This window comes from Choloepus didactylus, chromosome 12 (genome assembly GCF_015220235.1).
Source record: "Choloepus didactylus isolate mChoDid1 chromosome 12, mChoDid1.pri, whole genome shotgun sequence".
Lineage (NCBI taxonomy): Eukaryota > Metazoa > Chordata > Mammalia > Pilosa > Megalonychidae > Choloepus > Choloepus didactylus.
This window is the reverse complement of record NC_051318.1, coordinates 25,527,369-25,539,763: the sequence shown is the minus strand read 5'-3', so window position 1 is coordinate 25,539,763 and position 12,395 is coordinate 25,527,369. Positions and strand designations below refer to the sequence as shown.

At 36.8% G+C, this 12,395-nt stretch overlaps 1 protein-coding gene across 1 annotated transcript in view; it reads right to left on the bottom strand.

The window, feature by feature from the left end:
* COL4A1 (collagen type IV alpha 1 chain) overlaps positions 1-12,395 on the bottom strand; it is a 169,097-nt gene that overhangs the window by 82,412 nt on the left and 74,290 nt on the right. Inside the window, exon 2 of the mRNA XM_037799949.1 lies at positions 5,950-6,009. Coding sequence (XP_037655877.1) covers positions 5,950-6,009 — 60 coding nt within the window. The remainder of the gene's footprint in view (positions 1-5,949; positions 6,010-12,395) is intronic.

Sequence of the window (12,395 nt, the reverse complement as noted above, 5' to 3'; positions counted from 1 at the left end):
GCAATGAATTTCCTATAGGATAGGAACATATGCCAAGTTTCCTGCAGGAAGGATGGAGGCAGTGTCTAATTCTCACTCATAGATAACTGTTCTTGCCTATCTTGATGCAGGCCTGAAAGGTCCTTATTCGAAATGCCCTCCCTTAAGGGTTTTATTCTTAATAATGTATGGAATAAACATTCCTTCAGTGCAATGGAATGCTTGTTATTCTGGGCTGGGCTTCCCCTAACACGTCTCAGGTGGGGAAGCGGGGCTCAGACTTGGACAGATGACCCGTCTGACCTGCTCTGCGTCAAAAACAAGGTGGCTGCCTGTGGTTTATTTTTTTAACCAGACTTGAGGCTCCAGTCAACTCTCCTCTAGAACAGGAACTGGGAGGTCTGCCCATGGCCCCAAAGGAATTGATTCATTTCTTTCTGGTCCTCCAGCAATCCTTTCCATCATTACCAATTTAGAGAAAGGCTTCAGAAAGGTTTGCTTTCCTTGGCAGGTGGCCATCGGAAGAGTGTGCACTCGCTCAAGACTTCAGAGTATCCTGAAACATGTAGTCATCTCACTTGACTCTCTCACATCTGGATCTTTGTGTCTTGAAGAATGAAAACTCATCAGTGCTCTGACTAGAGCTTGAATCTTGTTACATACCTCCTATTAGCTATAAGAGATTGGGTTAGTCCAGTAGCTCAACCCAGGGTGATTCTGTCCCCCCAGGAGACATCTGACAATATCTTGGGGCAGGTGATTACTACTGGTATCTAGCACCAATGATCCTACAATGCACTAGACAGCCCTCCACAGCAAAGAATTATCCAGCCCAAAATGTCAATAGTGCCGAGGTTGAGAAACCCCATACTCGCTGGTTTCTTCAACTGTAAAAGGGGTATTATAACAATTCCTCTTTTAAAGAGGGGTTTTGTTTTTGTATTTTGTTTGTTTATTTGTTTGCTTAGTAAAGTTAAAACACCATAAAGCATAAAAGTGCCCAGTACCATGCCTGAGCCAAAGTGGGCATACAATACTTATCAGTCCCTTTCTCTTCCTTGTTCTGACATTTATAAACCTGGATTTTTCTGTCGTGGGCAATAGCTTTTGCATATGAGCAGAGGTTATCATTTAATTTCTGTTAAGACACAGAAAGACAGGGCTATATGAAGATCTAATACAGGGTATCTAGTGGTTTTGAAAATACATGCAGGGGCTAAATGGCTGGTACAGCTAAAACAATTTGGCATAAGAGAAAAGAGTATCCTGTACAAACTTGGTGTATAACGCAACATTAAATTCTCCAACTTCCAGTGCCAGAAATAGAATCACTTCCAGATTGACCACAGACTTCTTCAACCCTTCCAAATCAGATAAGGTACACATTTTAAACAAAAAGACAGCAATTTCATTTTCAAAGCTCTCTGCTTTGAAAGCAATCTGGGCTTGCGCTATCTGATGGCTGTATTATTGTTGAGCAGACACAATGACAGAAAGGGCCTGTGATTTAAAGACTATCTAATTAGTAATAACAGGATAATGTGCTTCTTCCTCAAATCTTTGGCATGTATCTGGATATCAGTAGGGTTAAAATATTCTAAGAAGATACAAGATACCCATACAGTTATCACTATTGGTTGGAAATAATAAAATTTTCTTAATTAACACTCTAAACTTCCAAGACTGAGGCTTGGGAACATGCCTCAGAATAATCAGTACATGAAGAATTATCAAACCTTTTCTCTGACAGCATTTATCAACTGGCTAAAAGAGCTATTTTCTCTGATTAACATAGTTATAATTAAAACTAGTCTATTTTGTAACATTTTTTGCCATTTTTCATATACGTAATGAAATCTACTGGATGCAAGCACTGCGCGAGATCTGGTAGGGGAGTCTGACTTGGAGGGCCGCACTGTCCTCTAAGAGCTCACAATCTGCTTGGAAGGGGAGGGGTGGGACAGGGGTAGCCAAGTCCACAGACAGCTCTGGTGCAAGGCAGGATATATTAAATGCCATAAAACAGACAAGTTGACAAAATCGGAAGGAACTGTAGTCTTTAAGCACATGGGTGACAGATGAACCTACTCTCTAGTCAAGCAAGTCTAGAGAATTAGTGAACACATAATATGCCTGGGACCTACCCCTTCCAGGAAACTTTCCCTTTATTTTATGATTCTACACCACAGGGATCACTCTCTTTTCCGAACAACTGTGGCATTTTTCTCTGCTACTTCTCCTGGAATTCAATAATTTATTCTCATCTTATGTATTTTATGTACACCTACCTTCTCTCTCTAGTTTAACTTTCAAATCGTTTTTAGACACTGCAAGGTCACAGACTATAATGAGAAGTTTTATACATAAACATGGGGTCCCATGGCTGAAATATTTGAAAGACTTCTTCTGCAAACTCTATTTTAGCAAAATGTAAATGGTTACTTTCCAAGCATATGGTAGTAACTCCTGGGAATGTGGTGCATTTCCTATTATAATCAAATAGTTGAGAAAATCAGGTTATCAAGCAAAAGAAGAGCTTAACTTTTGGCTATCCCTGAGTAGGCAAGAATTCAAAATCCTAATTAGTTTAAATAGATGACATTCCCACACTGCTGTGAGATCTGAAAGAACACAAAGCCGTTATGTACAAAGCCAAATTAATTACCTAAGAGAAAACATCTGAAAATGTGAGCAGCCATCCAGGAAAGTGGGGAAATAAAGCAAGCAGCGAAGACCCTAAACCCAGTAAAAGCCTGATGCATTTAACTGTTGAGATCAGAATAAAATGCCTAGTGCTATATTGATTCTTCAATAACTGTAAGATTATAAAATTGGCAATGATCTGTTGCAATGAAGTTTATTTATGATATCTGGAGAAAATAAAACATTCTGTCACATAATCTTATCTCCATGGGGAACAGGACTTAGACAAAGAGATTGGGCAATTTATACTGGTCATATGCCAATTTCCATTGAGGATATTGGTGGATTCTAAATAGCCAGTATGTTAAAGTGTTTTTCAGAGACATGTGGAAAAACACGTCTCAGAAACAGTGATTTCCAAACATTGAGGCTGCACCTCTCTATCCCAGATCCTACAATCCTATCTTTAAATAAAATGAATCCAAATTAATTTCACTTGTACACATTTTGAAAATATCACAACTCCAATGAGAATTAGAGATATTCATTAGAAGCTCAAAATTGACCAGTGATGTAAACCCCCAGATTTAAATTCTGTGATTCTAAACCTTTTATCCCTTTTGCCTTGACACTCTTCTGGCATTTCTAGAACTAAGGTGCTTTGAGAGTGGGTGGGAGGTAGTGGCAGTTGAGAAAGACAAATTTCTCTTACTGACATGCCAGCCAAGTATAAATTCCTTTGTTCTTTAACCTGGGTATGAGAGAAATGGAACCAGATCTGAAATCCTAAATTAAGCTCTATGTATGTCACATCATTAAACTGATTATTTTAAACATTACTTCCAAGACAATAAGTGGAAGTTTAAAATTTCCTCTTTCATTGAGAGGAAGGATTCTTTGTCCTTGTTGAATTCTGTGTGGACCACAGAGCCTGAAATATTTATGCTTATAATGAGAAAAGAAAAATCCTTTCTATTTTTGTTAAACTGATATAATACTAAACTGCTTAGCTATTCCCCTAGGTTTTGAGAGGCCTTCTGAATCCATACAGTAATTACACTCTTTAAAAAAACAAATTCAGAATGTTTTAACCTATAATGGGCCAGTATTTTATTTTAAATATTCTTTAATAATAAAATAAAATATTCAAAGGGGGCAATGGAGAAGACTGAATTTTCAGGAGTAGGGACAGTATAGGAAAAAGCATGGAGGTGTTGGATTTTACATATGCTTTATTCCCTTAGCGTGAAATCATCATGAGGCAAAAAGTAGAGTGGAATTCTACATCCTTCATCCAAGCCACAAGTGGATCACTGGTGTCTTCCAATTACAAGGCTTAGGTTGTATCACAGGAGATAATTGGCAGGGAACCTTATCACAAGAAAGAGAGTAGCAGAAATCTAACAACACATCTCCTGGCTCACCACTCTCCTCACCTTGACCTTCAGGAGCTGAAGGTGAAGGTAGGGTCCTAAGGCATGTTTCCATGCCATGATAAACACCGATCTTGCCTCAGCTGAGTGTATCATCCACAGCAAGGTTGTCTTTGATGGGCGATTTTTGAAATTGAAATTTCTTTCCTTCTTAGATTAGGTACATGATACTGCCTCATACCTCAGAGTGTCTGTCCCTTCTCTGAAGATTTTTAACCAACTCTGAATTGAATTGCTTCAAGTCTCTGACTAGGATCCATAAAGTTATAAAGATGCCGGCCTAAAATATTTGAAAGATATAATGGATAAATCTAACTTGTCATATTTTGATTTTTGATTAAAAATTAAAATGAATCAGGCTGGAAAGCATAAATAAGATTATACGTCAGTACAGAATAGAAAAGTTTGAAAAGCAACAAATCTAGGGATGCATTCCACCAGGATCTGAAGCTACCGGATGGAAGTTGAAAAATAAGAAAGTAGCTGTAATGGACCCCATTCTCCTTAACAGAGAGGAATGCTAACTCTGCCTGCCCCTCTCCAAATCCTGTTAATTTAAAAGTTATAAGGAAAACTTGGTAATATTGATATAGATTCTAATTTCCTATTCCTTGACACCCCAAAGTTATATCTTTTTATACTTTTAGGGATTTCTCTATTTGTTCAGGGTACTCATGTGTATAACTCAAGAAATCTTTGGGAAAAAAATCTATGAAAACTATTTGCCTATACCTTAAGATAACTCTCGAAAACGCACACCGGACCTACTTAGAAAAATTTCCCAAGTGATAAAATGAGCAAAACATGAAGAGGAATTATAGCTGATAATTATTTTTTCACATACTTCATTCATTCAAAAACCATCTAGGTAATAGTAGTGCCATTAACTGTCAGCATATTTTAAAAAATAATAATGCTGGTTTATCAGCAAATTGCTATAAAGAAATGAAACAATTCTCTGTAAAGTAGAATCACTGAGTTTCAACAGTGTGACTCTGTGGCCATCATTAAAAGCTTTTGGCATGCCGTGGAACAAGGAGAGAATTCACTGTTAGATACCCTGAAAACTTCAGATCCCTGAAAACAAGGCAGTGGTCCAGAAAGCAAACTCCCTTCTCTCCTGACCCGACCGGCCATGTGCTCTCACACTGCAGAGTAGATGGTTGATTGTCCATGTGTCCTCACTGACAGCCTGGTTTCCCCAGTGACTCACAGGCAGCCCTCAGGATGCTGCTTCACTTTGTATTTGGTGCCCTGCCTGGGAATAAAAGCCAGACTGGCACCCTCTTGCTAGCCAACAGAAGTGAATAGATAACAGCTTGCCTTCTAGAGAAAAGTGTCTTTATCTAATTCTGCGATTCTTCTGTGAGAAGGAGGAAGAGAGCTTTCTTAGACAAAAATATATTTATTTTATAGTTTTATACTTGAGAAACAATAAATATTTACTGATATTGTGAATAAATCTAGGTAAGTGGGTCACAGATAAAAATTGTTTTAAAAATACTAATTTGAATGGAAGGCCCTCAGGTTCAGTAGAAAAAGCTAAATTGAGTTTCTATAAATCAATTCCAAAAAACTACTAACTCACAGATTTTCTGCCAATTTACTTTTTCCCTCTAGAGTCAAAAAAGAAAAATAACCAAATCCCATTTTCTACATTAATTACCACTAATTACTACAATCTTTGGGGGAATAGCTACTAAGAGTCCTTAGAAATAATTTTATGTCTGGTTTTGCTTCTATTTATATGTCTCTGGGGGAAATATTGAAATAGTAACAAGGTCTTAACATGAATTACTGATGACTTGGTTAATTTTAATGTATCAGTGTCTAATGATTTCTGTGGAGACGGCAATTCAAAAAAATAGTTATTATTTAAATCTTTGCTACTCACCTTTTGTCCTTTCACTCCGTGACAGTCACATTTTCCACAACCAGAGCCAGAACAACCTCCCTGGAAGTAAGAGAAAAAGGATTTAAATAAAAAAATATTTTCAAATTAGGGTCAATATTTGAATTTAAATGATTTTAGCATCTTCACCTGTATATGGGAGAAGTACTACCCAGTTATGAGCACAACCTTAAAAAATGTAAGTCATGTGACTATAATTTTGGAACATGGAATTTGTTTTAATGAGGCTGTCATATTCCTATCCTTACGGTTCATCTCTTACCTTGACAGATAAAACAAAAACACTTGAAAAGAATAAAAAAGCATTATTTAGTCCAAAGAATGAAGGCAATCACCTATACTTTGGGCCCTTTGTCAAGTTCTACTTGAAATTGACTTGCCAAGGGATTATTTAACAGGACACCATGTATATTTGCAAGGCAATGAAAATCTCGTGCTTCAGATTTATGAGTTTCAGACATACGACCAAGGGAAACTGAGAGCTCCCAGAAGGCACAGCTTTGTCACCTTGCATTCCTGAGGTCTGCCAAGTGCCTCACACACATAGGCACTCACAACACATCTGTGCAAGGAGCAAATGAATGAATGAGTTAGCTTTTAAGTCCAATTTTTAAATACTGACTTTCAAATTCAAATAAAGCTTGAGTGCTCAATTAAAGAACATTCAACAATAAAATGATCTTGGCAATTTGTTTCTAAAATAAAAATTAATTTAAAAATGCAATGAAAAGAATCCAAGCATATAATAAAAGTCAGAGGAGAAAGGAACTAATATTTGTTTGAATACCCACCATGTGCCACAAACAGTGCTTTATAGATATTATCTCATTTAACGATTGTAACAATCGTTTTGAGATAGGTATTACATCCCCATTTTACAGATGCAGAAACCAAATCAAGAGAGGTTTAATAACATGCTGGGGACAAGGTTGAAATGAAAACCCAGGTCTGACTGACTTCACCACCCATTATGTAAAATCCACAGCACATTAAGAGATAAGCATATGATAGTGCCTCTGCACATTTGCAATTTCCTTAAAAGAATCCAAATTTTAAACCATAATAGACATCATAAGTATTGTGGACAGAATGTAAGGGGGTATGTTATGGATAATTCAGTTACTAAGTTTTATTAGAGGCTCTGTTTTAATACTTACATAGAAATGCATACCTAACTTCTGCTTCAGGTGATAATAGTTTCCAGAAAATCAAATCATGCCATTAATAGTATTGTGATCATATGAAGTCTATATTTTACAATAAACTCAAGTCTTAGCTCCATTGCCATGGTGATCTTCTGCATAAAACAATTACATCTGGAGATATTTATTTTATAAAATTAAATCTGAACAAGTGCCTCCAAGACAGTAAGCTGTTCTCAATTTTATATTTTGGAAATGAAGACAATTGACAACAGGCCAAACTGACTCCAGAGATTATGGATCTGTTTCTTGCCATAACTCACATTTTTGGCAATGTTCAGCACACATTCTGGTAACCTCCTAACATTTTAAACCAACCCATGTGCACAGCTTTCCTTCAAAATCTGGGTTTTGGTGACCACTCGGATTCACCCAAAAAAGAGAGGACAAAATCTGTAACCTGTGCCCGAGAAGGTTCACTGAAAATACATGCATACTGAGAGACCCAAGACATATGCCTAATTCTAACATCACCATCTCATGTCTAAATCCCAGGTGCGGATGAAGTGCTCCTATACTTAGGTTCCCGATAGATGTTGATGACTATTATATGCCTACACGGCAGCACTTGCCAACATTTCTAATGCTTCTTTACTTATATGTCTTCCCTCTGCACTGTGTGTCTTTAGGTGCAGGTCCCAGCCTAGCACAGAATCTGATGCAGACTATATTTCACCAACTCTAAAATGCCATCAATTGTAAAACCAACCATTGACAAATAAAGAATGCTACTAATTAAACAATATCACATCTTCAATGTAAGATCTATCCCAACACCAGAGTTGTTAAAATGTTAATAAATGGACATCTTAGAATCAATGAAATACAGTAGGAGGTACCCAATTTATATTTGTAGTTGCTTTTGCCTATTTAATCAACTTTAATAACAACAGTGTTAACCATCCAATGATACTCTGTAGACTAACTCAATTTTTTACAGTCTAACAGCACTGTGGTTTCCCAAAGACTAAATAAAAGAGAATTCAAACATAATTGTCGACCACTCCAGATCACCAAGGAAGCCTAAGTCTTGGTACTGGGCTTCTCCGGGGCTGCATTTGTATTTGCAACTGCCCGAAGAAGCTATTTGATAACCAAGTTAGCTCCCAGACCAGGAAAGTCCAAACAGGTGGGGCAGTTCCACGTCACTGTGGGTTCCGGTTTAGCCCCCTCTCTAGTTTGGTCTCATTCCCTGCTTAGAAACACAACTCTGTTCTTTCAGCTCTACTAAACTTCCCTCCATTCCTACAGATATCAAAAGGAAAAATGGATCAAGTCAAGACTCATTTTTTGCAGAGTCCATTTAGGAAATGATCACCTATTACCCACATTCAGTGGTGGAAATTCAACAGCAGCCTAAAGTAGCAAGGGCCTTTCTACCTACAGCTCAATAGTGGTTTATTTTAAACATCAGATTAGGCAAAGAATCAAAACAACCCAAGCTGAAAATGGTTTATTTTGTGATTTTTGTTTTTTTTTTTTTCCTTCTAAAATTTTGATAAAATCTCAGAAGCTTATCTTTATTTGGTTTGAAGGGGTTATAAAAATGAATTTCCTGGATCTGTTCCTTTAAGCAGTCAACAAATATCATCATTACAAGGGACCCCAGATAAGAGGTTACAGGACCACATCTGTAGATGTTTGGGTCAAGTTGCTTCTTGCATCTTTGCTAAGAAACACACCCAGCATGTGTGGGTAAGAGATAAGCAGTTTTGCCTTGGGCAACACTTCAGATCATGACAACGACAGGGGTAAAGCCCAGATGAGAAATAAAGGACAAAAGCCTCCTTCCCCCACCCCACCCCAATCAGCTTAGACTGTATATCAAGAAAAAACAATCCCAAACCAAAGACATTTATGACACCTTCTCTGCTTTATTCACGTAGGAAATTTTCTTACCAATTCTGGTCTTAGAAGACAATTCCAAAGAATTGATAATTCTAAGAAAATTTAAATTGTGTTCATCTTATCAAAATAAAGAGGCATTTTTTAGACCATGATTTTTGTTTCACATTGTGGGTGGTCTAACATCTTACGTAAATGACTTTGTTATAAAATGCTTAATTTTTAGAATAATAACAAAAATTATGAGATGTGTGTTTATTTTGCTAAATAAAACCTATTTTGAAATATCACTATTCTGGTCTTTTACAATTGCTCCTATATAATGGTCCTTGTTGGATTTCACAGGCATTTAAAGATATTTTTATGGTGATTCAAGGGCATCTTGCTAAAAAGAATATAATTGATACTCTGAGTATCCCTTTTCAATCAGGTATAATATATGATTTTGAAATAGACTAATTAAAACAAGAGTCTTTAATGCAAGTCTCAATCCTCCATTGTAAATTGCTATTGTTGAAAGGAACACAAACTAGCCTTTATGCAGATTCATAATTTCATTGGTAGCTTAAGATGCTAAAGGTTATGTCACAATTTTCATGATTTCCTGAGGATTTACATTTTGCATCTGGACCTCTCAGCAAAATCAAAAGATATATGCTGTCTCCTGGAATTAAACAGCTCCCTGTTGGCCACACTTCTGAGGAAGTTTATGAGGGCTTTTTATTCTTCCAGACGTCTGGAATATATTGGGCCCCATCAACTAGCTTCCATCCCATCTGTTTCAGATTCTAGAACCGGAAGAACTGGTACATTTTGTGAAGTGCTCATACATTTCTTCCTGCCTTTCCCCTCATTGCAGATCTAGAATCAAGTCAATGAGCTAAAAGTCCTTAAAGTAATGGTTGCTTACTCCCCATATACTTCATGAAGACAATCTCCATTTGGAGGGTGGGGAATGCAGCTGCAAGCTCCCAAAGGACAAGAGAGCTGTGGGTCCCAGAATCTCTGATAGAAGTTGACCCTTCATGGCCAACAGCAACGTGGGTAGACCAGACTAATGGGGGTAAAGGAACACTAGCCAGCTATCAGAAGGAGAAAAAAAAAAAACAAAAAAACAAAAACCCATCATTTAAAACTCCCAAAACTATAGGAAAACTCTATAAAGACCAAGTCAGTTTTGAAAGTCCTTTTAGCCTCTTCCCAGTAGACCACACAATTTAAAACTATATCACGGAAATATAAGAAGTTTCCCTCTTATGGAAGCTGGACTGAATTAATTGTGTTTGAAACAGAAAAAAATACATCAGTTCTCCATGAAGTTTGGCAAATACACACTCAACTTCAACAGCAGGGATCAACTTTAAACACAAACAAATAACACAATTGGAAAGGAATGTAAAATATACAACAAAGTGGTCCCAAAACCAAATATCTTTTATATTCTATAAAAGTCTCTGTAAACTTTTCAGGATACGTTTTTACATTTCAAAATCATTGGTGCTATTCAAATTTTCTCAAAGATTAAATCTATAGAGTTGAACCATCAGGGTTAATATTATACAGTATGTTAATGTCTAAAAACACTCCAAGATTTATTATATACAGTACTAATTCCAAAGAAAGAAGGAGAGGGAAGAAACTCAATGACTTTAATATGAAATGAAGCCTATTTCTGCCTTTTTTTTTTTTAGCTCTGCAGAACAAGGAGCTCATCTCGACATTAAATGGGCTCCATGGGGGGTGGGGTGGGGGGTGATGAGGAAGAGAAAAGGCTTACTAATTCACTTTAGAGAATTAGAGAATGCTGTTTTACTTAATCAAATGCCAGCTGCCATTGTGTGTGTGTGTGAAAGAGAGAGGGGGGCGGGGAGGGAGAATATAAGAATGCACTGTTATGGAAATTTCTTAACTGACATTTCTCCTTCATTTTTTCACTTTTTCCCTGCTTCTGATGGAAGATAGACCTTCGACATCATGACTTTAACAATTTTTATGTGTTTCACATACCACCAAATAGGGAAATCTGGAGATCTGTCAAGTCTAAACAGCTTATCTTTCAAATTCCTTTTCGCATTCCCTATGCTGTACAAAATGTCAAAATACTTTCATGGTGATATTACTATCCCAGTTTTCTTCCTGGTTGTAGCATTCCTTCAGGGAATCACTTGAATAATTATCTACCCAACTAAAGAAATATGGTGTGACAAAATAACATGTTTAAGGCTACTTGGACAGAAATAAAAGTATGCAGAAATGAAGGATCTGCAGCAGTTGGAACTTTCACATGCTTCTGGTGGGACTGGCAAGTGGAACCACTTTGGAAAACTGTTTGGCAGTATCTACACCAGCTACTTCCCATCAATGCCATTCTTAGGTATATACCCTATGGAAATGCACATGGATGTGCATCAAAAACATGTTCCAGAATGTTCATAGCAGCGCTATTTACAGGAGCCCCAAATGGGAAACAGTAGAATGGATAAATAAACAATAGTATATTCATAGAACGGAAAACAGCACAGCACTGAGAATGAGCCAGTCACAACACGGATGGATCTGACCAACACAAAACGGAGCAAACCGAAGCCAGACACAAAAGAGAACAAACTGTATGATTCCATTTAGAGAAAGTTTAAAACAAAACAAAATGAAGTTGGACAGTGGTTGCTCTTGGGAGGTTGTCAAAACTGGAAGGGAGCCCAAGGAGCTTCTGGGGTTCTGGTAACATTCTGTTTAAGATCTGGACACTGGTTTCATGGCTATGTTCACTTTGCAAAAAACGCATTGAGTGGTGCCCTTAGGATTTGTATAATTTTTCAGTTAATATGTCAAACTTTAATAAAATTTACCCCCAAAAGTTGTGCATAGAAGTAATAAACTAATAAAATAGGGAGCCAAATGTCAAATTGCAAATGATAATCTTAAAAGCTTATATTTACATAGCGTTTTTTGCCTTCCAAAAAATGTGCTCAGTATTGTGAACAGAAGGGTGAAATAATCTCTCTCTTATCCTCAGGGTTCATCATCAATGTACTCTCATCTGCATTTATTTTGTAATTATTTTATCACCATTTTGTCTTGATAAATCTGAATAAAGTAGACATTATCCAAAAGATATGAAAATAATTCTTCATAATTAAGTCAACTGAAGAGAGGATTTAGTTAAATAAGATAATATTTCTCTTCCGTTCAATAATAGAAAACATAGAAGAACATCCTTAGTACTTGTAAGAGGTGCAAAATAATTCGTGCTTAATTTGAAAACAAATATAAATGTTGATACCTTCTTGGCAAAAAAAAAAAAAAATAGCATGAAAAACATGAGAATCAAACTGAACTTTTAATATGAAGCATCTCTCCCATCCTCTCTTTCTGTAGTAT